This window comes from Rhea americana, unplaced genomic scaffold (assembly GCF_003343005.1).
Source record: "Rhea americana isolate MKP2758 unplaced genomic scaffold, rheAme1 scaffold_13, whole genome shotgun sequence".
Classification (NCBI taxonomy): Eukaryota; Metazoa; Chordata; class Aves; order Rheiformes; family Rheidae; genus Rhea; species Rhea americana.
Window position 1 is genome coordinate 1164181 of NW_028185372.1, and position 16504 is coordinate 1180684.

At 39.6% G+C, this 16504-nt stretch overlaps 1 protein-coding gene across 1 annotated transcript in view; it reads right to left on the reverse strand.

Moving 5' to 3' along the window:
* The window catches only part of ADAMTS12 (ADAM metallopeptidase with thrombospondin type 1 motif 12), a 159564-nt gene that overhangs the window by 40247 nt on the left and 102813 nt on the right, over positions 1-16504 (reverse strand). The window contains 4 exon segments of the mRNA XM_085297693.1: positions 5577-5710; positions 14213-14382; positions 15284-15429; positions 15623-15715. Coding sequence (XP_085153819.1) covers positions 5577-5710; positions 14213-14382; positions 15284-15429; positions 15623-15715 — 543 coding nt within the window.

Genomic DNA, 16504 nt, shown 5'->3' on the forward strand with positions numbered 1-16504 from the left:
AGCTTCTGACAGGAAAATGCATCCATTAGACTAATTTAGGCATAATGTATCCTTCATATTCTAATATTTTGCTGACCTTCTAAGTGCAAGGAACACCTAATCTCTTCCCCTGTGTACCAGTGATATAAAGAACAGCTACAGAAGATGCAAAAATGGAAACAGGAGAAGGCCTCAAGTTAATAACCCTGTCAAACCATGTCACTTGCATTTCGCAGAGYATTTCAAAAAGACTCATGTATCACTTAATGCCAACACCTCATCAGTATCTTTGATATCTGCTACRGTAAACAAAACTTGTGCCAAAAAGTTCTGCAAAATTTCTCACTGTTATTATKTCTTTCACACAGGCATACCTCAGTACCAAGGGACTAGGTTTATGAGCAGTGCAGAATGTTACAGAGATAAGCACTTGCTAAGTAGGTTCATGACTACATTTTGCCTCCAAGCATGTAGCTATTCTATTAAGGATGGATTTAATGAAGTACTTCAAGTACTTGGATAGCACTGTGATAAGAGCRGGATGATCTGTTATCTTGCCAGGAGTTCAGATTTGACTCTTCACTTGTGAGTCAAGGATGCACTGTAGCTCATACTTAGCACTGCCTCAGCATGTAAATAGGTAGGTACRTAGCCATTTTCTTTAAAAATAGAGAGGCATTCTGCACTATATTTACTGTACTATCAGCACATTCKTTAAGTGTCTATAAATTGTTAGTAAAGTCAGCGTTATCAGGCTTATCATTAGACCAGAGCAAGAACTAGGCTCTTGATGGTTTGGGGAGTCCTGCATGTTAAGTTTATTTTCTATTCTACGAGGAGTCAATCAGCAGTGTCTCTACATGGGCTGTATTGTGTAWAAATTCAGAGTCAAATTACAGCTTCCTCACGTTCTTCTGCATTTCCTTTGGCAACACACTTGTATCACCAAAATATGAGACCACTGTGACATGAAAGGAATCCCTTTGTCCCTTCCAGTTACAACTACTACTGGTTTTCCTCTGACATCTGAAACAGTATTTATATTTCATTGTATATCACCACTCGCCTCTCCACATGCACCATGGTTTGGTGCAGGGCTTCCCAYGAGTGCAGCAATCTGGACAAACGCTGCAGAGAAGGTAATTCACCGGATCACAGTACATAAAGCCTTCATTTTGTTCCCTGCTGCCACTGATGCAATGACATCTGTATTTGGCAACAGGTCATGTTACAACACTATTAATGACTATTGCAAACTGTAAAACATTTTCATGCGTCAGAGTAAACAGCTCCAGCAGTCATTCATTATAAATACATTTACATGAACTTTAATTTCCAGGCCCTGCTTTACCTCACCGCTCCAGTGAATATCACATTACTTYTGTCATTCATTAGATTTATTTCTAGATTCTTCCTCCTTCCTTTTAGTTGCCTTCCTCATTCTTCTATCCCAGATACGAACCAACCATGGTTTCTATAACTGCTTTTAATAACATGCCTAAAATTTCTGGCAAATTGCATGTGAAAGTGGACCTAGAGACTAAATGCAGGTTATTAAAACAAGAAAAAAAAAGCAGCAGCAATTAGACTCTGATCCTAATGCACGTCTATGTCCTTGTGCACCCTCCACCACTCCATGCTGTGTTACAGCAGCCCGTGGCATGCCCATTAAAATCAGCATCATCCCATGCAGCCTTTGTCATTGCCCAGTTCACCAAGGGCCTTTTTGACGTACCTGAGAGTAGTTTCTATTATTGCTCCCATCACACAGCAGACATGAACTGCCCAACTGCATTTCTGCAGAAAGGAGAAACCATTTATTTCCTGYCGCTTGGTGACTAAAAGGAAACTACTCTTTTGCGATTTACAAAAGGAGACTTTTGTGTCAGATTGGACGTTGGGCAGCAGATACAAAGAGTCCTTGCTGTCACTGAAGGACATTGCCAGGATGCACTGTCTGAATATCCAAACTACAAGAATGATGCATTACACTTTAAGGTCTTCCTTGCCACGTCTCCAAATGAAGAAATCATGATTTTGTCATGTTGGCTATGACATTGCCTTGAAAGGGGAGAAATGTGTCCTGATGTGCCTGTTTTTCTTATGACTTATCGAGAAAGGGCTGAAGCAGTTGGGCTAGCAGTAGGAGAAGGAAATCGATGCAACAGTAAGAGATAGCTATGCTACTACGATAAATGAGATGCACAGTCTACTTTTTAGCAAGRGAAAAAAACCTCACTTTCCTCCCTAGGACCACACAGAAGTGCAATTTCCAATACAATGTTAATAATCTCTCAACGTAACAAATGTGAATTACCACAGAGAACAGCTCATGACTTTGCAAGACTGAAGGTCAGTTGAGCCCTCAAACTCTGTATGGGGAGTCGGAGGCCTGTTACAGACAGGGGAGATGCTGGGTCAATGTCCACACACTCCCAGTGCATACATCACACAAGCTTTCACTTTTCGCTAATGCTGTAACTCATATTTAAACAATTTCCTTAACCTGAAAAAGTCATACCTCCATTGCAGCTCAATATACAAACTAGCATGGCAAGATCCTTGCCAATTAACACTGTGGGAACAACCAAAGGCTCTAGTAAGAATCAGAGTCCACTTGTGACATACAATTTAAAACATAGGAAGAGAGATTATGTGCTTTAAAAATCTTATAAACAAATAAAAAAAAGGACACCCAAAGGATGAATGCAGGGGAACATGGTTAAACAGCAAACTAATCATGATCTCTTGAAGATTTTAGATGAAATTACAGACAGATCTCCCTGACTCACTCCAAAGTAGTTTAAGTTGGGCATTACAGCAAGACTGGGTCTGAGAAGATATCTGAAGGAAGCTGAGCAGCTAGGTGCAAATATATAAAAGGGTTAAGAGCACCTCTCGCCTCCTGGGTAGCACCACCTGGAACAACACATGATTGCAACCACAGGCACAAGGATCATGACTCCTCTGTGCAGCCACTGATTCCAGCCCTGACCAGGCTAACAGCATTACTGGTGCTCAGAGACACCCTGCTCTGTGTGAAAGACAAAGGCCCAGCTGTATTATATGACAGGACTTCTGAAGAATTAGGCCCCATGTATTGTACAAATTGCAAGGACCAAGAGAATCAGCAGTGTTATCTGCCTATACTTACCTTCCGATTGAAGGTGCACATTTTGGCCTTGCCAAGGTGGCTAGCAAAGCAACCAATAGACCTCATATAGTTAAAATAAAGYATCTCAATCCACATTTAGACATCTACATAAGAGCAATTTCCCTGGTCGCTCTAAGCAAAACCATGGCAATCTGCAAAACCACATTAAAACCAGCTGAATTTAGGAGAAYAAATTCTTGACTGAATCTGGGTCTACACGACTTGTTTTTAAACAGCCACATAGAAAACTCTGAACTCCACTGTTAAAGAGCTGTTCTGCAAGCCAAACACATGCTAGCAATACRGACAGCAGGTCTAACATACAACACCTTACCATATTTTTTTTTAATTCAATTTCAGACAAGTGAAATATTATTTCAGTACTTGCAACAAATGTGAAATGCTTTTGTGAAATATAGTCCTGAAAACTTCAATTGAGCTTTATTARTCACTGCCATTAATTTTTCCAAACTCCTTTTTCACATTATTAGTGCATGTTACTGTTAAGAGTACAAGAATGATGTATCAGGCTAATTACATTAAACACATTTCTAAGTTTGTGACCCATAATGTATGCATTGTATTTAACTAGCTGGACAAAAATACTAGTGAATTATATTAAAAGAGACAAAGCTTCCAGTCAAGTGTTGTGCTGTGTACATATTTCAGATAAAAGCACAGTGTCTTTCAGAAATGTCAGCTATTTGGGCTACCTATTCACCATTTCATCTAGTTTGTGGCAGTTGCACGGTTATATTGTTCACGCCACGATTCTGACTCAAATTAAATCTGTTTGTCRGATGGGAAGTGGTATTCCACATGTGAAATTGCTGACAAAACTGTACTTATGACAGCACCTGTATTTTGGAGGATTTTTTTTTWAAAAAAGTTTCAGTCCCCTATTTATGACACAGTATCTCTAGTATCTACAAACTGCAATTAAAACCGGTTTTGTTTTCAACTCTGATCTACCAGTTCAGTTAAATTTCGCTCCTTCTGAAATAGGTATAAATTTGAATTGTCACAAACAGGGCTAAATGTAGAAAACATACGAATGCTAAAACTTAGTCACTGTGATCCAAACTCCTAYGTGTTGGAAATCAAAAAATAAAAGTAAACATCATGAAGACAGCCTTCTGAGTTCAGCACCTGGCCTCTTCTGAGTGAAGGCAAAAAACATTGTAACAGTATTTAACATTTACTACATGCTCCAATATACTAGATACTGGTTCCCAGCTGGCTAAACTGCTGATGTTCAAGCCAGCTCTTTCCCCATCACAGCTGGGAGACTCATCCTAGCTCTCAGCAAGTGGAAACTCTTCATTGTAAATTTGAACAGGATTTCCTTAACTCTCTGTTACAAATGCACTTCGTGCAAGAAAAGCTTAAATCTTTTACTGCTGCTCTCTGAGGCATTCCAGTAGAATAGAAAGCCTTCAAAGAGGGCATTCTAATTCCCTAAGGAAATTGTAGGATTTCCATCACTGGAAGTCTCCAAGTAAAATAAATATTTATGAAGAATGACAAAAGTGTACATGTTTCTGTAAYGAAATGCAACCCTTCTGGCTGCATTTTTCTATGATTCATTGGCTTATGACATAGGATTAACAAGCTCTCTACTGTAAGCTAACATAATTTCTACAAAACATCAAGCCCTACTTTTCTTTCCTAAGATGTTAAAAGCCAAACAACCATCAGGCTTCAAGTSGTATAGGATCCAAATTCCCAATTTCAAGAAAACAAGTTGCTGTTGTGAACACATCTCCTAYAAATAAAATGTTCATTTAATTTATTAGTATTTCAATAAAGGTAGAACTATGACCATGGGCATTATAGTTACAGAATACATCTTCAGATGTCAAAGTCCTGTACATTATTCTGGAAATCTGCTACTAACATGCAGAGAACCTTGTATTTATTCCTCAATAAACAGAACATTAGTGAAACACATACCTTGTGATTAACCATTTCCTCATTGCATAGTGTAATTCAATTTACTTATGTAAACTGCTAGAACTTTAATTGTCTTCAAGTGCAAGTGTCTGATCTTACCACAAGTTCCACTTCAGAACTGCTACATAATATGTAGGTGTCACCACTGTGCAGTTTTAAAGCAATAATCTTTGGTGAAAACACCTTCATCAGAAACAAGCAGTTTTTCTTAAATTGGTATTTTAACATAAAGGAAGAAGAAAAGGGGAGCCTGAAGGTACCAAAAGAAATGGACACTCAAGGCAGATGAGTTCATTAAAAAGAATGTTGGAGGCTCTTATGATGACTTAGAAAAGCTGTTTCCATGACTTTGTTCTGTGACTATTAAAAATGACATAAAATGGAGCTGGGAGTGCCTTTTGCTGAATCCTCCAAAGAAATGTGTTAAGTATTTTCCCGTAAGTTTATGAAGTAAATTGTAAATAAAGAAACATGCAAACATACCCAATACCTTACACATGCCATTAATACAGATATCTCGGCTGTGGCTTCCTTCAAAGCACGGAGTACCATCGGTGACGGCATCAAGCATCTTCTCTGAAAAATGGCCATCTACTGGGCGACAGTGGAGCTCACAGGGGTTAGCTGAAGGAAAAGCAAAGATACTCTTTCAGAAAATACTTCAACAGGGTCAGACTGTAACATGCAGGGAGTAACAGTACACCTTCATTGCACCATCTGCTCACTTTCCCTGGTAGTTTCTATCAGCAATGGCCTGATTAGAAATAAGTAACAAAGCCACAGTAGTATTGCTAACAGAATGGCACAGACGTGATAAATGTCTCTAGGGTATCTCTAGGAAGTAAYTGGTGTTTGGCATCTTTGTACCTCCTTGCCTTCTATCACCGATATGTGACCATTCAGCTGGGTGAGCCGGAACAGCAGTGGCTACACAGTCAGCTGGGGTGGTGGAAGGGAGAGGAAAACAGCAAAAATAGTTGCCCTCCATGAAGGAAAAGGAGAAATTTCAAGATGAGATTGCCAAGGACAGTGATAAGCACAAGTCAGTTGTGACTGAGTGGGTTTAGAGATAATTTATAACTCCTGATCAGTGCCACAAGCCTCTCTTGGTGAACAGTGAAGCAGTTGCTTCTCATCTTTCGTATGTCAGTAGAGAACACAGAATTGCTAATTTTCAGCTACTTGATGGGACTCAATAACCTATTACAAACACTTCAGGCGTGGTGATTTATTTTTTCTGCTTGGCAATTTATGAAATCAGAGTTAATATTAGTGGGCCTGAGAGATTTAGGCTGTTCCTGGGTGAAAGTGCATGGAAGCACCTGGGAAGGCAAAAGTAGAGCAAAAGCATTTGCAAGTACAGCAAGGTTCTCTACAATGGACCACTCTTAAGTCTAGCCTACGCATGTATTGTAAAGAGCTAAACACAAACCTGCCCTGCCCCACAGATGCTGGCCCGTAGCAAGAGGAAGCTTTGAAATTCAGACTTGGGAGTGTCAAAGGGCTCGAATTTGAAAAATAASTTGTATAAATTGAAGGCAGCATTAGAACTAAAACCAGAGTCAAAGCAAAAAGAAGACATGATCTATGGCCCTATGCCATTCCCCAAGAAGCCCTCCAGCAAAGCCAGAGCTGTCTAATTGAAAGAAAAATCACCCAGTGTCATAGTTGCAGCTGATGATAGCTGAGAARCTGTCTCATCTTTCTGATCTATTTCAAGATACCAGTTTAGCCAACTGCTAGAGCAATTCATTCATGCTCAGCCAGCTGAAATGCTTTGCTGAAGCAAGGCTTAAATCTGCTCCAGATGTGACCGTAAGGAGCCAGCCAGGAGGACTTGAAGGCACGCTTATTAAGCCATTTTAACAAAATCTTCCAGAGTGCTGCAGAAGTGCCTCTGCTGAGTGATAATTTTACCCTGCGCCTGACTGAGCCAACAAATGCCCCTCTGCTGGTCTCAGAGGGATGGAAGATTGCTATAAATCTTCTGTATCCTGGCTAATGAATTTCTCTTTTCTTCCTCTCTTTTTTCCTTTTTTCTCTTCCTCATGTCATAAAAAGAACTGCATTTAAAATCAGAGGCATAAAGTAATAATAAAGCAAGTAATAAAAAACTTGTTTTTTTTWAAAAAAATATGATTTTGCTTCTTTGCATTAGCATAAAAGGGCTTCTGCCTTTCAAGGGAGAAATTCAGTTTCATTGCTTTTGTTTTTACAGCACCAACAGATGTACAACAGAATACAGTGTACTAAAATCACAGCAGCTCCTGGCCCAGACTGCTTGCAACTCAAGGACTGAATCCTACACAGCCTAAGTTTTAAAATTAATAACCTCATTCACTTAAACATTATTTTTGCAGGACTGGAATCTAAAAGAACATTAAAAAAGAAACACTCCAGGAAATCCTAAACCTTAATGGCAGGCAGTTGTGTTTTCTCTCTCATGGTCAAGGTAGTAAGAACCTGAAAATAACGAAGCACTCGTGGCCTCTCAAGTAAGACAGAAGAATGCTTTCCACCTTTGTAGAGGGCAGCAGAGGGGTTAGAGGCCAAGGACTGATGTTATGAAACTATTGGAATTCAAGGTGATGTGAGTCATAGTCAAGAACAGTAACAAAGATGGAGTTACTAAAGACTCTGGAGCAAGAATATAAAATTGGTAATCGTTATCAGTCCTCAATACTCTGTTAAGACTGCCAGCCATAACATCCATCAGCTGTTTTGATAAGAACTATCATGGTAAGTGATAAAATTTACTTCACTTTTATCTGGAGAAATGTTTTCTGGCCACGTGGCCAATTTCATGACTTTAGTGCTCTTTATTTTGTTGCACCTTGTTTACCCTCTCACTACGTTGTTTTTCAGACACGAAGCACAAGGGAAAGGAGAAGCACAGAACCGCCACTAGCCTCTTCCCTGCTCTGAACTGATGCTGCCTGACACAGACCTTACACAAAGCCATTTCAGCTGTCACGTAGTTCATAATGAAATACGTAYAGCAGCAGTTTGATATCTGCACCACCTCCCTACCTTGTTGACATAAAAAGCAAGATGATATCCCAACTTCATTTCAGAAATCACTGAGCAAGAAAAAACAGGCAGTGCCGTCTGCTGACGGACTCCTGTCGTGACCAGGAGGGTCTAGGCATGTAACTCGGAAAAAGTTTGTAGGGAAAGATAATCTCCCTTACTCAGCCAACTGATAAGGTAAAAATAAACAGCAAGCAAACTTTCAGACTCACAAGCCTCATGATTCAAAGATGGGCTTTCTACACCTGAAAGCTTTCCTGTTTTTTCTAATTGTAGTAACTCGTTTAAACAGAGATCCTAACTTCTCTCCACAGATCTTGCGTTACTTCTCTTCCCATCAGTTTTCTGCTGAACCCAACTGAAAATGAGAGCATCTCTGCTCCCTGCACACAAACTCAATCCTCTCCAGTATTTTTTACTCATCATTATTCTTAATGCTATTTTGGTATTTCAGTTGCTCAGAAAACTGGTTAGGGCACAACCGAGGAAATTATCCAAGCACTGTATTAGCTGTTCATTTTCTGAAATTGTTTATCTATCTATTACTATTTCTTACAGCTGAATCTAGGGACCTGAGAAAACATCAGCGCTCCATTACTCTTAAGACTATAAATAAAAATTAGTCACTTTCCACTAAAAGTTTAACATTTTAAACATAAGACACATAACAGGTGYAGAAAGTTCTTTCATCCCCTTTTTTCAGATATAGAATTGACATACATGGAAAATAATACACTGTCTGAAACAATGGAAAAATTCAAAAGCAAAGATTGGCTCCGAATTCAGATTTTCTACATCTTCTTCCAGTCCTGAAAAACTGAAAAGACTAAACTGGGATTAGTATGAATATCAGGGTTTTTCAGAAGAAACTATTTAAAGCAGCTTTTTTAGTTTTTGTTGCTTTAGCAAATTTGATTAATTCATGACGCAACTTTAACAAAGACATCCCCATCTTAGTTATTTTTAGACCAAAATTTACAAAAGTTCTTTCAGTCCAGCATACACATGAAATACTAGACCCAATCTGTAAACACTCAATAAGGGCCAAATAGAGTAAAGGCCACAATCCTTGTTCAGGATGAAAAAAAAAAAAAAAAAAGGCACTCTGAGTTCTAGTTTGATTTCTGCCTGGGTAAAGCCTACAAAGCTTTAGTCCATCTCTGTACATGAACGTACGATCAAGTATATAGGATCAAGTACACTTAGAATATCCCTGTCTAGCTTGTCTTTAAATCTACACTGATAACATTCATCCCTCTTGCTCCCTGGGTAACCTGCTCAACTGTTTAACTATGGCTATAGCAATAAAAATTCCTAATCTCTAACCTAAAGCCCTCACACACACTTTTTGCCTATCACTACCTGTCCTACCTTTTATGGGCACAAAGGACCTCTGGTTTCTGCTCTTTTGGGAGGTCCTGCCCTTGTCCTGCATAAGCCAATGCTGGAGCCAGAAGTTCTAGGGCAGCAGGATGAAGTGCAGCGACAGGAAACTTGACATCAGATTCACGTTTGAAAGCCAAAGAGCTACATTCACACATCCTGGAACTGAGCTGACAAGACCTCCTGGGTCCTACCTTTCACAGCTAGCTAACAGGGAAACACAACTGATTGCAGCTGTATTGCTTCCACACTTGAGCACGTTGCGTGAAGCCACGTGAACTTACTACTAGCTCAGGGATACGCATGCAATATACTCTTAGAAACATGCTTAAAGTATCTGGCCTTTAACTCATTCAATCTTCTCTTTTCTAAGGCAAAACTTGCTTTTTCTGACCATTCACACTATGTTTTTAAAATATTTTATCTTTTATGTCCTTCTTCAAACTTCCTCCCATTTGTCTGCATCCTTCTTGCAGTGCATTGCCCCTAGCCGGACATAAGATTTGAGCTGAAGTGCCACCAACACTCAACAGACCAGAAAAGTTACATCCTCCATTTTATGTATTCTGCCCTTATCTTACACCAAGATTACACTGCTGATCTGAACAGGGACCAGATCAATAGTTTGATACTTTGATATACGGGGTGAGGGGAACACAGATGTAATGGAATACCAAGCAATAAAGCTTCCATAAACACCCAGCAATTTACTTCTAAGTAGAATGGGATCAAGGACACAAGCAAGCAAAGTTGAGTAAAGTTCCTAAAATTAAGGTATGGGGTTTTTTTCTGTGTATATTAGGACAGAAGTCAGATTCAGCAAGTGTAAATAGAACAACACGAAGATAACAAGAAAGGGACATGCTCCCTTCTTAGAGTAGAAATACTGAGTTTAACTTCCTTCCTTCACAGCTGAATCCTATGAGTTTGAAWGCAGGAAGGATGCACCTTAACGTGACTGAAAGGGATGTGATTAATGTATCTGCCTGCAGAAGATAAGGCCTCAGTATTTTTTCCTCTATTACACAAGGAATAAAGGAGGTGGACCTATTTTCTTGAAGCCCTCACCTCCGTGCATCTGTGAGAACTCAAAACTAGATGAAGAAATCCAAAATGAAGAAAATCAGAAAAGACAACTACCAAACACAGACAAAAAGGAAAAAGAGAAGCTGATGTAAAGCTACTTTATCGTATTAACCAAGCTTGAAACTTTAACAGAAAGTTTAATTTCAAAGCAGTGGCAGCAGAAACATTACCTTGTGCTGTTAGCTCAGACCCTGCAGCTGTATCAGTATAGATCGTACCTGATACACAAACACATTTCAGAAGAAATACAAAATTTACAGCATTCCAGTTACACAACCCCTATCCACACGTACATGAAATGAAAATATAATTAATCCCAGCACTGACTGAGGAAGAAAAGTATTTATACGATTACTTCCATCATTCAAAGTATGACTCACACTGACTACTACATGTTCCGAGAAGCTATCAGATTCAGACAAATGTTAGCTGCCAAAAAGCATGAAATAAATTAAGTAGATGTGGGGTCTGCCTGATGGCAAAACAGAAGTAGTACCAGTGCCCAAAGTGCCAAAGTAGGGGCTTAAGTCCTAAGAATGCACTCAGAAAATGCACTCACCAGAGCTGCTTTAACTATCCTTTAATCTGAAAGTTTCTTTTTTGTCATGTCTCCCAGAGATGCTCAGAAGATTCCAGCTTGAGTTCAGGAATTTCTAATGCTCTAGAGCCACTCTATGACAGGTAAGGAGGCATCAGAAGGCTGYGCAAGTTCTTCAAGAAGGTGGAACAAGAGGAAAACAAGGACTTGAAACAGGAGGGAAATAACTCAACAGACTTGGAATCTCTAATGTAGTTAGTCTAGGTAACAGCAAATATCATTCACTGCTCTCCTTCTTGGCTGCTTGTTACAGCTTCTTCTTGCATCTCACCTTACATTAGGTCATAAACTACTTAAGAGTCTTTGTCCTCTTATGAATGTACAATTTACATAACAGAAAAGGACATTATGACAGTCTTTAATTATGTAACAATCATTAGAACTGGGTTATGGAAGCTATGAAATCAAAGCCAAGAGAGACAATTGTGATCATCCAGGCTTCTTTTACCATTTATTGTTTTTCCAGAAGGATTAAAAAGCACTGAAAAGATTACAAGCATCTAGAAAGTTTCTAGTTCAGAGTTTCAATTCCTCGACTAAGCACTTCCACACAAAACTAGGATGCACAGTCAGGGTCTGGGAAAGCTTTTCTCCTACATCACATGGGCAGTGGAGAAGGCTTGAAAATGCCTGCTAATGAAACATAAGCCAAAACCATCTTGGCAGTAAGTTAACATAGTAATGGAGTGCTCTGAAAAGTCTTTGAAATTGGATGGCATTAGCTATGCAAGGTGAAGCAAGGCAAGCTGATATACACCGATGAAGGCTGGTGGACATATGGTGGACATGGTGATTCAGTCTCCAGAGCTCTGTAGTGTCAGGTCTTTTCCATGCAGGATTTACGTGAGGGTGTTGCTTTTATTTTTCTAACATTTTGGTTTGCTCAAGACAAACAAGAAAGACTCAAACTGCTTTATCACACAGAGATAGCATTGTCCTATGAGCCTACTTAAAGTTATTCTGCCCAGAGGTTAACACAGACATGAAAACAAGAGATTTGTGCTGCAAAACATTAGAGGGTTGAGGAGCTCCTTCTATCTCAAATAAAATGTGTTAGATTTCTTGAGTACTCCTGTTAGTCATGGCTTATGGCTGTACATTTCTCCAAGTTTTACTCTCTAGCTACCTTTAGGTACTTTTGCTCTCAGTCACATTTTTTGCTATACTTCCATCAGAAATCACTGAGCCATATGTAACCAGAGAAAACAAGAGACAATTTCATTTCCCTCAGACATCTTTAGCGACTGACTGGAAGGTGGGAGAAAACTAGAATCTGAGATGGCTCAGATGGAAAACTGCCAGCTGTACCTCAGTATAGTAGCTGACATGGTCGCACAAAGCTAGAAGCCGAGAGCCCACAATAGCCAGTGATGCTGGCAGATGGAGGATTAGCGCAGGACATCGCCAGCTGTCTGCCCAGGTGAGTGCTCCCAGGAGAGCCTGCCTATCTTTGCCAGGATTCTTCTAAGTTAGAGTTTAGCAGCAAGAAAACACTTCAGATGTTCTTAATGGAACATAAGAATGAAGTTGCAAACATAGCAGACCTCTCAAATCCTGAAGCAGCAAGGTAACTGAAATCCTGGCTGCTAAGAAAACAGGTAAGAACAGACAAAAAGCCTTTTAAGCCACTGAAGAAATATCTGCTTGGTATTTGAAGGATTTGGCAAAAGGTCACCAAACCCAGGATGTTCCAAATGAAATATTTCAGGCTCAACAAACCAGCATTTTTAATGCACATGTTTTGTCAGTAAAGTCAGTATAACCAGGTCTGCTTGAAATATGGCAGAGACATCATCATAGGCCTGCCTTTCAGTGTGCAGGAAGCATTCAATTCATGATCTATAGTGCTTTTTAAAAGCAGACCTTCAATGACAAATGCACATACATAATTAAAAGCTCTGTTRGCACTGCCCTGGAAAGGACACTAACTGAATCAAGGCCATAGACAGCAGAAGCACCTATATGAATAACAGAGAGGAGTAGAATCCCAATTTCAGTGACAGGGGATTGCAGAAAACAATTTATGAGTTTGGCTTTATATTAAGCCATAGGCTTTTAGCATTTACCGTGGATTGTTTTGCTGAACGACCTTCTGAAAGAGTCTTTTTCTATCACTTATATTTTCTCTCATCAGAAATTCTCATGGAATGCTGTATGCTCCAGGATTATCTTCAACGATGTATTTGTTATATGATACTGAGGTAGTAGTCTGTATTTAGGAAATCTATGTAGTGCTGTCAGTAACTATGAAAATGCAGTAACTATGGCTGAAAAATACAAATGAAACTGAGAGCTGAATCTTGAGCTTCACTTCCCTAACTGGTTTATATATTCTTAAAGAAACTATATCTATAGCTTCTACTGGATAATCCACTCCTTAGGTTTATGCATTCAGCATGAATTGAACTTCGTAGTAATAACTATTACCCATATTACCCCYATATTTAGTAACTAGCTGTTACAAGTCAAATTATAAGGCAGAGATATCAATTCTGTCTTTACAATATAAAGGAGTACATTAAAGAGCCTGCTGAGGTATTTACCCAGCATTGTGCTAGGCATTTCCCATGCAGGTCTGAGTTTGGAAGTAGTAAAGCTGCATTTGTRAAGCTGAAGAGCTGTGCTTATTGGATGCAGTGATGCCTGCAGGCCCAGACACACAGCTCTGCACCTCACTACCACACTTCCTGTTCAGGGATTGATACTGGGAAACGCAGGTCAGGTCTATCCAGACCAATTAGCATAGATRTGTCCTCACCACTAGCTTTTATTAGCATAATATCCTGCCAGGTGATAGGGTAGTTAAACTCATGRCCACTGTTACTAAAGCTTTCTGAAAACATCAATGTGTAAAGCAAAACCAGTACCTTCATGCATACTGATCATCAAGAGTATGGTCACATTTGATTTTTTTCTCCCTAGTTAATTAAGACCTGTAATTCAGTGACTTCTCTTTCTCATAGAGGTTCTCCATATGTCTGTAAATTTGACTCTTAAGACAAGATACTCAAGAATTCTTAACTTTGTACCTGTGTTATAAACTGGAACCCAGTGGTAGAATTCATTCTGGTAGGGAACTGTATCAAACTCACTACACTGCATCTGACGGAAGGTTGGTGTGCTCTTGTGACAGGGACTAATGTTACAGATGCGGTAACGTTTCCTTTCTCCAGTGCAGTAGTCTCCTCCAAACTGTGGTCTATAAAGGAAACATTGAGATCAGGGATATGAGATTCTGGTTAAAATATAGTTTTAGCTTTTGCATTTTCTAATAGTATCAGTTAGACAACAATGTCTTTCCAATGGGTTAACAAGGTGAATCTGAATCCTTCACAGTGCAGAGACACTCTTCATGTGTCCAGCTATCCAAATAGGACAGTATGCAGCACAATGATCTAGAAGTACCTTGCATCTCACAGAGCTGCTCAGCACATTGCCTGACAATGACAAAGTACCTTATTAAAGAACTCAAAAAAAAATCCAAAACAAAATAAAAAAAACCCTTTGTAGAAACGTTTGACAATCCTGCCAGAAGAGCCAAGTAATTTCAGCATTTCAGCTGTTAGGCACCCCTCTAGCAATTTTTGAAAATGAGATGCAGGGTTCTTATGTACTCAGGTATTTATTAGAAAATTCTGCTCTTCCTCTTCTGTACCTGTCGACTCATGTATCTGAAGCTCCAAACTAAACTATGATTAGAATAAAACACAAAAGGTGGGGCCTTGACTCCCCTCTAGAACATACCAGTAGCCATTATTCTCACCCCATGTTCAAGGGCATTGTGTTTGTTCAAGGTAGTATTATTAAAGCAACATTTCTAATATTTACACCAAGCTTGCAGGCCAAATATCATGATTTTTTCATTATGTGTAAAAATAAAATCTCTGGAAGATAAAGATTAATGAAGGAGATGAAGATTATAAAAACTGAGCCAAGATATGTTTCACAAAGATATGTTTAACTGGGGAGGAAAGGTGCTCAATAATTGTCTTGCTGTAGCACCTGCTGCTAAAACTGTACCATAAAGAAGTTTCTCCAGCCTCTTAAGTACCTCAAAGATCTTGAATAAAGAGAATGGAAAGATCACACACTCAACTTACTCTGGGTTATTGCATGGTCTCTCTGCACTCTGAACTCCTGCCCCACACGTCCTTGTGCAATGGGACCAGGATGACCAAACACCCCATCCACCATGGACTGCTTCTGGAGTCTTGCCCACTGTAATGCACTCACCAGAGAAGCACCACTTAGAAAAAAAAGGGCAAACAGTTCAAGATTAGTATCACAGAAAACCATTACTGTAAAGGAACTCCACTGAAGGTTAAAACTTAAGTGGAGCTTTAAATGAAGACATCAAAGGATGCTCCCTCTTTTACCCAATGGCAGAGCTATTCATGGTATTTCTGCTGCCCTTTCATAGCATGGAAGCTCACAGTCACCTTGTTTTCTCCACATTGAGTGCCATCTGCGGCAGCATCCAGTTTGGAACGGCAGGAGCCTTTCACTGAGCACCAGAGGGTTTGGCAAAGATTCTGGAAAAAGAAAAAAGAAAACTGCAGCAGTCTCAAGTAGAGCTGAATGTCTAAGGCCAGAATTTTCAGAAGTCACACACAGTTTTGAACATCAATTTACAAAGCTTTACAAGGGCCCTATTTCCAGAGAAAGACGTTCAGTTCTCCACAAGTTAGGACCCTTCCAGGGTTCAAATTCAGGTACAACTATGGACTACTTAATAAAACACAGAACAGTGAATACTTTGTATCAAGTGGATTAACCAAACTATGCTTGTAAGTTTAAATGTTTCCCTCATTTGCTGCTCTGCTCCCAGCTACACACAGAAAAAATTACTTTATGAAGTTTGTGCACTACTGCTTATAGTAAATGCAGATCGAGTCTGTATTATTTTCATTTGATGACTACTAAGGAATATAACGTTCAATTTTGCATTGTTATCTGCTTGAAAACACGTACACTAAAATCAAAGAAGGTTAGAGAACCCAGCCGGTAAGCAAAAACAATGTCATGTCTCCAAGTATGACAACCAGGTTAATGTCCTTCAATTCTCAAAATCAGGTAAGGAGAAAGAGCAAAAAGCAGTGCTCTCAGAACATCAGCCCAGCAGATGCAGGAGGGAATGATCTAAAAGAACCTGTCCAGAACAGCTGGCAGAGGGAAAAAAGCCTAGTAGCCCAAGAGCAGCAAGGGCTCTGGTTGATGAAGGCTGACATAGCCTACAAACAAACTGTGCATTTGCAAAAATCCAGCCCCCATAAGCTAGCAGCAACATTTGGATGAGTTGACATCCAAAGTTTGGCCACTGG